Here is a 15,924-nt window from a genome sequence, read left to right as displayed (position 1 = left end):
CATTATAAAAAAGTGCATTTTGCTTAAATATTTGCAACTTTAAGTGCTCTGATTAATTGTACACAAATTGTATTAATCTGGAAATTACCACAAGTCAACATTTAACTTTCCAAGGATACAGTCTGAGCTCACACAAGCACAAAATCTTCTTCTTATTATTCTTAACTTCTTATTAAATCTTCTTATAATTCTTTTTTGTGACACCATGTACTGCCATAACATATTTTACTATGAAATCACTTAAATGCTACATCTTGCTTTAACATTTTCCATGAGTTTTATTAAACTCCCGGGCGCCGCTGCGCCCCCTAATGGCTGGGCGGAGTATCGATACTAAGGGCTAGAATATCGATACTGTATCTTTTTTTATTATATCGGTATGTATCTAAGAATCGATATTTTGAGCACACCCCTAATGAATACTGAGGTTTCGGACATACTTATTCGCTCGCCTACTGCTTTTCCCCTACCATATAGTAGAGAAGTAGGCGGTTTCGGACGCAGCCTTTGCCTATCAAAGACAAACTGTCAAAATTGAATTGTAAAATTGGGAATGAGTGGAGATGAAACCCTCAGAAACAAATCAAGCTTTCTATTGGCTAGTGACTCTTTAGAACATTCTCATTTGCTAATGCATAAACTCTACAGGCCCAGAGGAGAATCAAAGGCAATTAATTAAGATGAAAAGGGAGGAGCCACCTTAATTCAAAGCTGTACTTAATGGCAAAGACAAGCACTGGTGGGTATTGTGTCAATACTTGTCAGGATGGGCTTTTTGCAAGGTGTGTTAGTGCTGGCTGTGATCGTGGCATTTGACCTGAAGAATGTATGGGGACGTTTGCGATACAATCAAAGTCCAATAAGCGTGAAGCCACAATCAGATACTTTGCAAAAGGCTTCTCAGTTTCAGGCTCTTGACTACAGAGGATTTGCACAAGAGCCTCTTGGTCTTCAGGAGAAGCAGGTGTTGCAGGGTCCAGTCAAGCCTCTGGACTGGAGGTTTCCCATTGTTCCAGAGGTGCAGAGAGAGGTGGCGGTGGACTTCCAGTTGAGGCAACCTGTGACTCCCAGTAGTGTAGCTATTCAATGCGGTGAGAACCGGATTCATGTTGAGGTACAGCAGGACTTGTTTAGCAATGGTCAGCTGATCCAGCCATCTGGTCTGTCTTTGGGAGGGTGTCCTGTTGTTGGTTGGGTCCCTGGCTCCAGGGTGCTGTTCTTTGAGAATGAACTACAGGACTGTAACAGTGTGTTGACGGTAGGAACTCAAATATTGCTGGACTAGTTGTACCCTACTAAAAATAAAGGTTCTTTATTGGTTTCAATGGTTACCTGACAGTTCCGCTCTTCATAGTGGAAAACTGTTCTTAAGAATTGATCACTGACCGGTTCTTTGAACCGAATGGGGGTCTATTGCCTGGCTGTTAAAATCTTTTAGAAGTTCTAAGTGTCAAGTAGGACCTCTTGGTTAACAACTTAAATCTGTTACAGATGACAGAGGATGAACTTGTCTACACCTTTACTCTTACCTACACACCTGAGGCGCTCTCTGGCACTCCGATAACTCGTGCCGATGGTGCAGTTGTTGGCGCTCAATGCCACTATCAAAGGTAAGTGACTTTCAGCTTAGTTTCTTGTTGTGATTCAACTGGAAGACCACTTATTTGGTACCACCTTGAACCGCAGGTTTCATAGTGCAAGCAGTAATGCCTTGAGGCCAACTTGGGTCCCTTATGCTTCAACGGAGGTTGGCGAGGAAGTCTTGATGTTCTCCCTGAAGCTCATGATGGGTTGGTGCAGTTTCTTTAGACCTGCCTTATGAATGAGGCTGTGCCTAAACTGTTCTTCCTACTTTCAGATGACTGGTCCTATGAGAGGCCCTCATACACTTATTTCCTGGGTGACACTATTAATATTGAGGCGTCTGTGACGGTATACAACCATGTCCCACTGCGTGTGTTTGTGGACCACTGTGTGGCCACTCAAGTACCTGATGTGACTGCTCTTCCGAGATATTCCTTCATTGAGAATCATGGGTAAGGTTGATGCTATAGTCTTGTTGTAGTTCTACCTGTAACCGCTTTGTCAACGAGAACTAGGGCAAGTCAACTTCAATCAGTGACTCGAGGTTTGAGTTCCTCATTCTAAGTGCTTTTTGCTATCACCTAAGAATCATTGGGTCATGGCACTTGATGGTTTGGAGTTCTTGAGCTGCTCCTTAACTTTTGTCCCGGTTAAGGAATAGTGACTTGATGCTAGAGTCAACATTGAGTTCTGTGACCACTTTTTATCAGGTGCCTTGTGGACGCCAAGGCTACTGCTTCCAGCTCCCGCTTCATGCCTCAAACCCAGAAAGACAAGATCCAATTCCAGCTGGAGGCCTTCATGTTCCAGGAGGGAGACAGTCCTTATGTACGTACTATGAGTGTTAAATGAATTTGCTTTTCTCTTCCCATCTGCTCTGGTTTTGTGATCTCTTACCCGTGGTGTCTCTTGCAGATCTACATGACGTGTATTCTGAAGGCCAGTCTTGCTTCTGCACCCAGTGACGGTCTCCACAAATCCTGTTCCTTTGCCAATGGGTATGTTAATGCCGCTTATCAACACGAAGGTGCAGTGTCTTATTTTTATTTTTAAATCCTTGCAGATGGTTCGCTGCTGATGGAAACCACCAGGTTTGTGGTTGCTGTGACTCAACATGTGGTCCTGATGGTGGAACTGCTGCTTCTCCCTCTGGTAAATGGCTGTTTTAAGATTGCTTTTGACATTTTCAAGTGCTGTACTTTATGATGTTTTTCCTCTAGGCATTCAGTGGGAAGGGAAGGCCACACTCAGTCCTGTAATGGTTCAAGAGCAACCGAAGACTTTAGCTGGTTTTCAATAAATGGTGTGGAAAAACCTATTGTATGTCTTGGTTTTACCCAATTTTGAGTGGGGGAATACGGGTAGTCCTACTGTACCGATTCTCTTTCCAGAAGGAAAGGTTCCCTTTTCTTGGTAGGGAAACTGATAACCTTTAAAGACTGACCAACTGTGACCTGTTTGAATGGCTTAAGTGGAATACATTTCCCACGAAGCTATAAAGGTAGTTCCATGAATCCAGGGCTGTCAATCTCAGTTTAGCGACGACCCTAATTAAATACCTGATCCAGCTAATCAAGTCCTTGAAACTCTGCAGGGCTGTGGCCCTCCAGGAACTGAATTTGTCACCCCTGCACCAATCGGAGTTTGTGCCAAGAGTTATGCTCGAACTAGAGGTCTGCACAAGACTATTTAAATCCTGCGACTGTATATCCCCGCACCCACCTGCTAGATTCACTTTGTTTACCTGCTGTCCGCTTGGAATGACTTTCTTCCTGACAGTTCCTGCTAAATTTATATTTCACTTCCAGAATCTCACATTTAAGTGTTACCCAAAGTCTAACAGTGTAATCTGCACAATTCTATTAGTTTTACTCCTTGTCAACAGTTTTTGAATTTATTGGCAGCAGAGTTTTAAATGAACTTTTGTCTTGAGAGCCACGGGAATGCAGATCTCTAGCTTGAACACCTACTTCGTTGACGCACTGCTGATATTTTGCATGCGTCTTATGCAGTGAACTTATTGCTCCATGTTGGTAACTTGTAGTTTCATTTGTCCTTGCATCCCCAAATAGATTTGATCGTAGTTTAAAACTTTATTTTTTTCCCCCAATATGCTTGTTGATTACTCTTCTAGACCAGAGTGGGGACCTGCTGGTACAGTCATTAAGTCAATAAGTACATTCAGTTTTCAATGGGTCAATACTGGCATTTTCCACTTTTGAGAGTTGTCCACCTTCAAATGGGTTATTTGTAGGTCTCGTGTATTTTTAATCAGGAAAATTGCATGTATCTTATAAGGTCAGCTTAATATTTAGTGTGTCAAACAGAACCTGTACTGATGTAAGGTTTTTGTGTAGTAGCAGATCAGTTATAATTCCAAAAAAATCATTGACTACATTCAAATTAAACCTTAATATTGTTTGGAATTAAGATGTGTGGAATTCCAGTGGATGACTTTTGAAATCTGTTGGTTTTACACTTGTGCAACATCTCAGGCATTTTGTTTCTTGCACAGCACAGTTTCGCTAATATCACTTTGCGAGTGTGCCCATACCACGGTGATGGACTCTTTTCCTTAAGCTTCCTTAAGCATAAAGGAGCAGCAGTCTCTAAAGTGCTAGAAAAGAGAGAGTCCATAGTTTCTGTTTGGTGAGCAAGTGATGTAATGCTAAATTTTTCCAGAGCTGCTCTAATAATAAACTAAAATCTCAAAGAGATAATGAAAAATCTCTATGTGTGATTGTGCTATTTTGTTAAATCACTTTGGCTGCGTCTGAAACCGCCTACTCAAGCGCTAAAAGAGTACATACTCTACAGCCAAATCTCGTTGAGTATGAATGATATCCGCCATGTTTACGTTATCATGTGATTTATGATGTTATAAGCGCAAAAACAAACACAAAAAATATATGAGCGGGTTTAATTAATCTGTAAATATTTTGATGCTGATGAAATTTGCTAATTTTTGGTCTTGTTGAAGAAACAGCTGCCCTTATGATTGTAGTATAACCAACAAATTTTGGGTTAATTTAAGTTTTCATATTTTTAACTCAACTAATATAATCCTACAGTTCAATCCTTAAAGATATTATTTTTTTATTACGAAAAACCAAAATCGTTATCTCTTGAATATGTAATTTAATTTTATGTGCAAAATTGTTCATCCACATGCAAAACTGGCTTAAATCTCCTTTGTTTTCCTCTTTTTCTTGTTCAATGTCTCTCTCGTTTCATCCCTGAGGCTTATAAATAACAAATACAACTTTAATGCATTATGATTATATGAATTTTATGATTATTCAAATACATTTAATATTTTTGTCCCTGTGTATATAATCTCATACTATGATGTACGCAAACCCATTATAGTTTTTTCTTTTTTTTTTGTCATTATGATTGTTCATTGTTAAAGCTACTATCATCTTTCCCTGAGCTTGTATATTCTGCAGTAATAATAATAAATAATAATACAAATAAAATAAGAGCGACAGCTGCACAAACACTAGCATCAATAAATCCACAACCCTACCTAGTATGTTTTCCTCCATGTTTGTAATTTCTGCACAAAGGAGCTGTCAAACAGCTGCTGAAAGATCTTATCTTTGGAGAGGATTGTTGATTTTACACAAAAATGTAATATTACTACTTAGAAATTAATATTAATTCAGAATGCATTGGTTGCCCAACACTTATGAACAATAATAATGATAAATGCTGACCAATAATTAATTATTTTTTAGTAAAACAAGCAAAATACAATTTGCTTTTTCATATGCCATAGCTATGCATGACTGTACACTAGACAAATGCAGCCAAGGTGAATACATCTCAATTTTCAGTCAAGTAATGAATTTACATTTACATTTATGCATTTAGCAGACGCTTTTATCCAAAGCGACTTACATTGCATTCAAGTTACAGTTTTTACATTTTTTTTTATCAGCTCTTAACTAGAATTAATGCATATGTTAATGAAACAATTATATTTTATTTACTGACAACAGGAAACATGAACGAATGAGTAAAATGTAAATAAAAGTAACCATGACAATAAATAAACAGTGTCAACAACACATGAAAAAGCTTTATTCAAACATAATTGTTCCAAAAATCATGTATTTACAGGCAGTGAACCCACATCCTACTGCATCTCAACACAGATGAAGCAGCCGACCACTCTGTCCACCTTCACTACTAGAATATCACTACAACTTCACTCACTTAGACCAGCTGATTGACCTTCTCTGGCAGAATGGATTGCAGCCGGGCTTTGAACTGATGGGGAGCGTGTCCAACAGCTTCAGCAATTTTGAGGACAAAAGTCAAGTTACTGAATGGAGGAATTTGGTCTATTTGGTCGCCAAAAGATACATATGGAAATACGGACTCGGCTTTGTCTCTCAGTGGAACTTTGAGACATTGAACGAGCCCAACAACCATGATTTTGCCATTTGCCACTCTGCCATTGCTGCAGTCAGACTGAATCTGATCATGGAAGGGAAAGGGACATCGAGGCTATCGTTGCCTGAGTGCCCAGAGAGGATGAGGAAGACCACGATGACACCCCCGTACCACCGCTCCGTCTGCTCCAATCATCTATGTGCCTGCTCTCTATGAGAACAACTACCTGTAAAACAATTACACAGAATAAAAAAAATTACATCTCATGTTGTCAGCATTCCATTTCTTGCCAAATTTAATTTCATATGTTTACAATAACATGCTAAGTTTTGATATAGCTGCATTACTTTTGTGGTGTAGTGAACTGGTAAGCAGAAGGTTGCTGGTTCGATCTCTGCAGTCGTCACCAGCGGTGTGTCCTTCAGCAAGCCTTTTTACTCCAGTTTGCTCTAAGGGAATTGGGGTCCCTGTAATAAGTACACTGTAAGTCACTTCGGATAAAAGTGTCTGCCAAACGCATAATTGTACTGCAGCAATTTACAAAACATTAAATGTAAAAAATAAATAAAATGTAAATGCTTTTTTGTGCCTAGGGCACAAACGCTCAATAAAGCTGCTTATTTCTTCAAGTTTATTTCTTCAAGGTACTACTATAATATAAATGCTTACATATATTACAATTTAAAGGGTTAGTTCACCCAAACATATAAATGCAGTTGTTATTTTCACACATCCACACTGTTCAATCCTTGTGTGTGTGTGTCCTGCTGGTTTCTGTTCAAACAATATCAGTCAATGCAGCCTAACTTTCAGATTCTTCGTGAAATTATTTGACGACGCTTTTGAAGCTTATGAAACTCGTGCTCCATAGACTGATGTTGCATGAACAGAAACCAGCAGGACAAACTTGAATAAAATCACATCCTCAATTTCTTTTGGTCTTTCTCTAGATGCTCTCGCTGGCTCTGGGTTCACTGAGGATGAAGAGACCACAGCAGCATCCGGTCCAGATGAGGCAGTAAGGTCAGGTGGAGTGATGGAGCGTTTAGACCATTTCCAGGATGCTGCTGTGGACTTCTCCATCCTCACCTCACACACCAGTCTGCAGACATTTCAGATCATACAAAGATGCACAAACATAATACACAAGCAATCATTTTAACAGCACAATGTCATTTGATTTCTGTATTAGAAGTAACAAAATGATTTCTTACTTTATAATTTTTGTTTTCCTTTTTTTCCCACAAATGCCGCGGTCACCTGCTCCACCACAAAAGCTCTGCTTAAAATGTACAGAAATCAAGAATCAGAAAAGCACTGTTACAGCTACGTTTGAAATTACAATAATTAAAATAAATGACAACTTAAGATTTAAAATCATTTTTGTTCATTTCAGTAATATACTCACTGAGAGCCTTTGATGGCAGCATTCCTCCATCAGTCACTCTTCACTGGATAAACACACGTCTCATCTGTCCCTAACATCCAGACAAGATTCAGTCACCTCTGTGATTCATCTACTCAATACACTACATTTGCACCTTGGGGTAGCTGCTGATGTGTTCACTGGCTTTTTATCCAACACAAATGTTCCTTAATTTATCGACAATACTAATGGACACATGAAATAGATAACTTCTGTTTAGTTACTCCATGTAAATTTGTTTATGTTGACAACAGGAACAGGCGGGAAGTTGTGGCCTAATGGTTAGAGAGTTGGACTCGTGATCCAAAGGTTGCGGGTTCGAGTCTCCGGCCGGCAGGAATTGTAGGTGGGGGGAGTGAATGTCCAGCGCTCCCTCCACCCTCAATACCATGACTGAGGTGCCCTTGAGCAAGGCACCGAACCCCCAACTGCTCCCCGGGCGCCGCAGCATAAAATGGCTGCCCACTGCTCCGGGTGTGTGTTCACGGTGTGTGTGTGTTCACTGCTGTGTGTGTGCACGTTGGATGGGTTAAATGCAGAGCACGAATTCCGAGTATGGGTCACCATACTTGGCTGAATGTCACTTCACTTCACAACAGTGAATTCTACTATAATAGCACACATACATCACTCACTCAGATGTCTGTTCATGTTGTGATGTGCTCATCTGTAATTCTTTTAGAATATTTTACTGTCTCATATTAAACAGACATTTAATCATCTTTAAGATGTATAAGGTTTATGTAAATGCTCTTTGGAGACGTGCGTGTGTTTACTGGAGCTCAAGAAATGTGATTTTAACACATGTATCCTCTCACGTGGGGCTTCTGGGATTGAAAAGTATCCATCGGATGAACACTCAAGAATCTGGGCAGAAGCAGTAGGACATCCAGGAACTACTCTTCTATGAATACTGAGGTTTCGGACATACTTTTTCACTCGCCTACTGCTTTTCCCCTACCATATAGTAGAGAAGTAGGCGGTTTCGGACGCAGCCTTTGCCTATCAAAAACAAACTGTCAAAATTGAATTGTAAAATTGTGAATGAGTGGAGATGAAATCCTCAGAACCAAATCAAGCTTTCTATTGGCTAGTGACTCTTTAGAACGCTCTCATTTGCTAATGCATAAACTCTACAGGCCCAGAGGAGAATCAAAGGCAATCAATTAAGATGAAAAGGGAGGAGCCACCTTAATTCAAAGCTGTACTTAATGGCAAAGACAAGCACTGGTGGGTATTGTGGCAATACTTGTCAGGATGGGCTTTTTGCAAGGTGTGTTAGTGTTGGCTGTGATTGTGGCATTTGACCTGAAGAATGTATGGGGAAGTTTGCGATACAATCAAAGTCCAATAAGCGTGAAGCCACAATCAGATACTTTGCAAAAGGCTTCTCAGTTTCAGGCTCTTGACTACAGAGGATTTGCACAAGAGCCTCTTGGTCTTCAGGAGAAGCAGGTGTTGCAGGGTCCAGTCAAGCCTCTGGACTGGAGGTTTCCCATTGTTCCAGAGGTGCAGAGAGAGGTGGCGGTGGACTTCCAGTTGAGGCAACCTGTGACTCCCAGTAGTGTAGCTATTCAATGCGGTGAAAACCGGATTCATGTTGAGGTACAGCAGGACTTGTTTAGCAATGGTCAGCTGATCCAGCCATCTGGTCTGTCTTTGGGAGGATGTCCTGTTGTTGGTTGGGTCCCTGGCTCCAGGGTGCTGTTCTTTGAGAATGAACTACAGGACTGTAACAGTGTGTTGATGGTAGGAACTTAAATATTGCTTGACTAGTTGTACCCTACTAAAAATAAAGGTTCTTTATTGGTTTCAATGGTTACCTGACAGTTCCGCTCTTCATAGTGGAAAACTGTTCTTAAGAATTGATCACTGACCGGTTCCTTGAACCGAAAGGGGTTCTGTTTTCTGGTTCTAATTGTCAAGTAGGACCTCTTGGTTAACAACTTAAATCTGTTACAGATGACAGAGGATGAACTTGTCTACACCTTTACTCTTACCTACACACCTGAGGCGCTCTCTGGCACTCCGATAACTCGTGCCGATGGTGCAGTTGTTGGCGTTCAATGCCACTATCAAAGGTAAGTGACTTTCAGCTTAGTTTCTTGTTGTGATTCAACTGGAAGACCACTTATTTGGTACCACCTCGAACCGCAGGTTTCATAGTGCAAGCAGTAATGCCTTGAGGCCAACTTGGGTCCCTTATGCTTCAACGGAGGTTGGCGAGGAAGTCTTGATGTTCTCTCTGAAGCTCATGATGGGTTGGTGCAGTTTCTTTAGACCTTCTGCCTTCTGAATGAGGCTGTGCCTAAACTATTCTTCCTACTTGCAGATGACTGGTCCTATGAGAGGCCCTCATACACTTATTTCCTGGGTGACACTATTAATATTGAGGCGTCTGTGAAGGTGTACAACCATGTCCCACTGCGTGTGTTTGTGGACCACTGTGTGGCCACTCAAGTACCTGATGTGACTGCTCTTCCGAGATATTCCTTCATTGAGAATCATGGGTAAAGTTGATGCTATAGTCTTGTTGTTTTTCTCCCTGTAACAGCTTTGTCAATGAGAACTAGGGCAAGTCAACTTCAATCAGTGACTCGAGGTTTGAGTTCCTCATTCTAAGTGCTTTTTGCGATCACCTAAGGATCATTGGGTCATGGCACTTGATGGTTTGGAGTTCTTGAGCTGCTCCTTAACTTTTGTCCCGGTTAAGGAATAGTGACTTGATGCTAGAGTCAACATTGAGTTCTGTGACCACTTTTTCAGGTGCCTTGTGGATGCCAAGGCTACTGCTTCCAGCTCACGCTTCATGCCTCAAACCCAGAAAGACAAGATCCAATTCCAGCTGGAGGCCTTCATGTTCCAGGAGGGAGACAGTCCTTATGTACGTACTGAGTGTTGAATGAATTTGCTTTCTCTTCCCATCTGCTCTGGTTTTCTGATCTCTTACCTCTGGTGTCTCTTGCAGATCTACATGACGTGTATTCTGAAGGCCAGTCTTGCTTCTGCACCCAGTGACGCTCTCCACAAATCCTGTTCCTTTGCCAATGGGTATGTTAATGCCGCTTATCAACACGAAGGTGCAGTGTCTTATTTTTATTTTTAAATCCTTGCAGATGGTTCGCTGCTGATGGAAACCACCAGGTTTGTGGTTGCTGTGACTCAACATGTGGAACTGCTGCTTCTCCCTCTGGTAAATGGCTGCTTTAAGATTGCTTTTGACATTTTCAAGTGCTGTACTTTATGATGTTTTTCCTCTAGGCATTCAGTGGGAAGGGAAGGCCACACTCAGTCCTATAATGGTTCAAGAGCAACCGAAGACTTTAGCTGGTTTTCAATAAATGGTGTGGAAACCTATTGTATGTCTTGGGTTTTTATTTTTATTTTTTACCCAATTTTGAGTGGGGAAACTGGTAGTCCTACTGTACCGATTCTCTTTCCAGAAGGAAAAGTTCCCTTTTCTTGGTAGGGAAACTGATAACCTTTAAAGACTGACCAACTGTGACCTGTTTGAATGGCTTAAGTGGAATACATTGCCCACAAAGCTATAAAGCTAATTCCATGAATCCAGGGCTGTCAAACTCCAGTTTAGCGACAGCTCTAATTAAATACCTGATCCAGCTAATCAAGTCCTTGAAACTCTGCAGGGCTGTGGCCCTCCAGGAACTGAATTTGTCATCCCTGCACTAATCTGAGTTTGTGCCAAGAGTTATGCTTTAACTAGAGGTCTGCACAGGACTATTTAAATCCTGCTCCTGCGACTGTATCCTGCACCCACCTGCTATATATTCACTTTGTTCACCTGCTGTCCGCTTGGAATGACTCTCTTCCTGACATTTCCTGCTAAATTTAGACTTAGTTTCCAGAATCTCACATTTAAGCGTTACCGAAAGAGATTCTAACAGTGTAATCTGCACAAAATTCTATTAGTTTTATTCATCTTGTCAACAGTTTTTGAATTTATTGGCAGCAGGGTTTTAAATGAACTTTTGTCTTGAGAGCCACGGGAATGCAGACCTCTAGCTTGAACACCTACTTCGTTGACGCACTGCTGATATTTTGCATACGTCTTATGCAGTGAACTTATTGCTCCATGTTGGTAATTTGTAGTTTCATTTGTCCTTGCATCCCCAAATAGATTTGATAGTACTTTATAAACTTATTTTTTTTTTTTTCATTTTAAGTCAATAGATAAGTACATCCAGTTTTCAATGGGTCAATACTGGCATTTTCCACTTTTGAGAGTTGTCCCCCTTCAAATGGGTTATTAGGTCTCGTGTATTTTTAATCAGGAAAATTGCATGTATCTTATAAGGTCAGCTTAATATTTAGTGTGCCAAACAGAACCTGTACTGATGTAAGGTTTGTGTAGTAGCAGATCAGTTATAATTCCAAAAAAATCATTGACTACATTCAAATTAAACCTTAATATTGTTTGGAATTTAAGGTGTGTAATTCCAGTGGATGAGTGTTTGAAATCTGTTGGTTTCACACTTGTGCAACATCTCAGGCATTTTGTTTCTAGCACAGTTTCGCTAATATCACTTTGTTTAGGACCATTGACTCTGATCCTTGTTCATCATTTTAATGTTTCAAGACGGTCAAGAAGTGATTTCCATTTAAAACTCTAGATCAATAATTGAAGGGCTGTATTTTTAACAAGCCACAAGTAATCCACACAACTCCAGTCCATCAATGTATTGTAAAGCAAAAGCGTGTTTATAAAAAAAAAAAAAAATCAAGGCTTTTTAACTTAGAAACCATTAAAGTGGTCTCCTCTAAATCAGGATAGAAATATGCACAGATCAAGCACTGTTTACAAGTCCGTGTGATTCTGGATATTTTCGCCAGACGCACCCAAAGAAAGTTTAAAAACATTATGGATTATGTAATGGATTTCCTGCAGGTGATCCATTACATCAAGCTTTTCGGCGCTGTTGGATATGCTGAGGAACTGAGATAAATCAGGAAGATTACTTACAAAGCAGTCTTTAGAAGTGATGGTTCTACCATACTTGTAACAAGGAGTGGAATTGACAGTTTTAGCTATATGGAGTTTACATGACTAGATAATGATCTGATATATCATCGCTTTGCTGCAGAATGTCAATACCATTAACATCAATTCCATGTAACAATATTAAAATATAGAGTATGATTTCAACAATGAGTAGGTCCTGAGACATGTTATCTAACCCCAATAGAGTTCAGAATCACAGTGGATTTATCATTAACACTTGTTTGTCTAGATAATGTTACTTCAAAAAAGTTATACTTAAAGCCTGCCCTCTGAGAAATACTGAGAATATTGCTATAAATTGTAACAACACCTCCCCCTTTACCTTTTGGACGCGGTTCATTTTTATAACAGTAATCTTTATTTGTTGAACATCAATTAAATTTTTACTCTACACAGTCTATAGTGTGATATCTAGGTGAAGGAGTCTCTATTTGCTGACTTCTGTGACGTGAGACGGCTAGCAGACTGTCACGAATCCTGGCCATGAACTTTCATTTGTTCACCACCAGAGGTCACCGACTCACCACATGGACTTTCACACTACACAGCACATTGCAGACTCCATTTCCCATCATCCATTGCACTTACGACACACACACAGCTGATTACACTAATCACACTCACAGCTGAGAACTATCACCCAATCACACACACTTTATAAGCCTTGGACTTCCTCTCTGTCACTGCTGAGTATTGTTTAGCATTTATCACAGTCCCGGTCGATAGCTACTTTACCAAGCCATTCCTAGTTCCTATCCTAGTCTTGCCTAGCCTGTTTACCTGTGTTTTGATTCCTGCCTGCGTTTCCTGTATTAACCCTTTTGCCTTGCCGTTTGGACTCTGTTCGCACCTTGATTGGATTATTTCTCCCGCTACTGGATTACCCCTCTGTCTAGCCCTTTGGATACTGTACGCCGATCGTCGACCCACGCTTGCCCTAGGTATACCCTTGTGTCTTACCTGTGCCAACCCTGTCTGCTGTTGTTGACCTAGGGCCTGTACCATGATGGTGGCTGAACAAACTCAGGGTTACAGGATTAGTTTTGAGTTGACTAAACCAAACCAGTCCAATCCGGCTTTGTTGGTACCATGAAGCTAATCATCAACTTTCTCTGTCAACTAAGGCTTGATCATGAGTTAATGGAGCGCGTGCACGTGAAAGTGTGACATCATTAATGTGTAGCCAATCACATGCCTTTAAACTGTGATTCACTTCTCGTGAGAGAATCAGTGCAATTTAAAAGATTGAACAATATGAAGAATTTAAACACATTTACCCAGCAAGATGAAATGATGGATCCATGAAAGAGGAATACTTAAAGCAAACATTTTACTATGTAGGTGCAAGTAAAAGTTGTAAAGTTAGTTTATAGAGTTGATAATATGTACAGTTATAAAAACACTTAAAAATCCAAGCTTATATGTAGTCATGTTTAAAGCTACTGATTCTAAAACTTATTAGCTATATGTTTATATTAATTTAAAATAAAAGCTTAATAATTAGAATTAATCTAAACTGGTTTGTGTAATGGATTAAGGGTATAGTAATGCATAAAATAATTATAAAAATAATCATCTCTAAAAATCAGATGATTTTATCTTTAAACATGTTTTACTGTAGCGTCCTCTAATTTGGAGTTAGAGAAATTGGAGGAGTGGCTTTATTGCGTCAGAGATGTGACGTTGCTTGAAGCTGATTGGTCAAATTTCGGTTTGAGATCTCTAAACCAGAACATAACCTGCCCTGGAGCAGGTTAGCTGTGGAGCATAAGTTACCATGGCAATGAACACTGCTAAAAGCCAAACCACTTTCATGGTACCTAAAACCCAGAGTTGGCACAAACTAAACTGAAACTTACCTCGCTAGCCAGCTAAACCGGCTTCATGGTACAGGCCCCTAGCCTGTGAACTGACTATGTTTGTCAATAAAAGCTTGCAAATGGATCCCCATGACTCATGCCTCGTAACACAGACGGTCGGTTTAGCCAGTCTGTCTGTTTCCTGTCCTGGGCCACAGTTAAGCCCGGCTCACACTGTGCGATTTTGGCCACGATTTGTTCGTCTGAGACAAATTTAGAAAATCCTAAAATCCTAAAAGATTTCTATAATCCTAGGCTAAAATCGGTTGTCTAGATTTTTTCCTCCGATTAAATTCTGGCAGTGTCAGAAGATTTCAGACACTTTCCTGCAGTGTGACATCTCCTACGACGACCGTCAAACCAAGAACCAATAGGAGCACTGAACTTGATGACGCAATTAGCGCGACAACTTCAAACTTCAACTTCGTTTATTTGTAAAAACAATATATGTACAAAGTAAAGTTTACTTAAAGTTTATTTATTAAGGGGCAGGATGTTTAAACTCGAATAACAAAATTACCTCAAGTTCGGTCTGTAGAACTGGAAGTCCATAAAGTCCTCTTTTGCCCAGCCATGACTTGCTCCACACACGTCGTCTTTTTAGTTTTTTTTTTTAACATCAAGGCATGTAATTAATAAAACTAACGCTACACGTTGCTGTTGTTTGCTAACTACCATTATAGCGAGAGAATGCGGGTCACGTATTGATGACGTAAAACTCCGGACAAGTCTTCTTGATTACGTCCGTTTTTGTCGAGTCTTGACTGTCGTACAGTCTGACATTAAGACAACTGAGATCCTACAGTCTGACATGGGGATCATGTTCGTACAGTGTGACAAGCAACAATCGCAAAAGACTATTAAAAATTGCACAGTGTGAGCCCGGCTTTAGTCAAGTACAAACTCTAAGACTATGTGCCATATTTCTAGAGAGAAGAGCGGCACCACCCCAGGAGGGATGAAGAGCATCTCTTTTCAACAGGTAACGTCTGCCCCAAAAACTCGTCCAATTGTCTATAAAACTTGTTATTATCTGCTATGAATCTCGTCACCCCGGTAAGCAGGGAGCGGACCAGAGCACATTACAGTGTCTGACATCGTACTTGCAAGTTCACACACCTCTTTAACATTATTTTTAGTGATCTCCGACTGGCGAAGGTGAACATTATTAGCGCCGACGTGATAACAATCTTACTGAATTTATGTTTAGCACTATGTGTGAATGTTATATTATTTATTATGCATAGACATAATAAATTAATATTATTTGTTATATTATACTACCCTAAAATTTAAGATATTTATGATAGACTTTTGACCTCAGTTAATGACGTCTTAAGTCATTATTTTAAGTTATGATAGCTAACTTACTCATAATTCATAAAGAGAGCTTGATGTTAGCATATTCATCGGATAATTACACAATTTTGATTATGTAAAAAGTTTTAAAGGTGTTTTCTTTGGATTGTTTGACTACTCGGAGAATAGAAAAACATAACTTAATTTGTGTTTCCTGCTAGTTACATTTCACATACATAAACAAAAATCTGACTCTAAACCTATTTTTTTCTTTATATTTGATCTCAGAGTCCTAGAAGCAGAGGAATCCTAAAGCAGTCAAAACTGCATCTTTG

General features: G+C 40.0%; 2 protein-coding genes across 2 annotated transcripts; both read left to right on the top strand.

Moving 5' to 3' along the window:
* Positions 1–766: 766 nt before the first annotated feature.
* On the top strand, positions 767–6,201 carry LOC306850474 (zona pellucida sperm-binding protein 3-like; the record flags this gene model as incomplete). The annotated part of the gene is made up of 8 exons (XM_079386127.1): positions 767–1,258; positions 1,492–1,610; positions 1,687–1,790; positions 1,859–2,036; positions 2,295–2,412; positions 2,500–2,582; positions 2,648–2,736; positions 5,783–6,201. The coding sequence occupies 8 exons, from the start codon at positions 767–769 to the stop codon at positions 6,199–6,201; spliced, it is 1,602 nt and encodes a 533-aa protein (XP_079242253.1).
* Positions 6,202–8,668: 2,467 nt separating this feature from the next.
* On the top strand, positions 8,669–10,752 carry LOC306850473 (zona pellucida sperm-binding protein 3-like; the record flags this gene model as incomplete). The annotated part of the gene is made up of 8 exons (XM_079386126.1): positions 8,669–9,160; positions 9,374–9,492; positions 9,569–9,672; positions 9,744–9,921; positions 10,178–10,295; positions 10,380–10,462; positions 10,528–10,604; positions 10,673–10,752. 8 exons carry the CDS (start codon positions 8,669–8,671, stop codon positions 10,750–10,752), a joined length of 1,251 nt encoding a protein of 416 aa, XP_079242252.1.
* Positions 10,753–15,924: the final 5,172 nt, after the last annotated feature.

This window comes from Barbus barbus (assembly GCF_936440315.1).
Source record: "Barbus barbus genome assembly, chromosome: 30".
In the NCBI taxonomy this organism is placed as follows: Eukaryota; Metazoa; Chordata; class Actinopteri; order Cypriniformes; family Cyprinidae; genus Barbus; species Barbus barbus.
The sequence above is the reverse complement of the archived record's forward strand: the minus strand, read 5'-3'. Positions and strand labels throughout refer to the sequence as shown.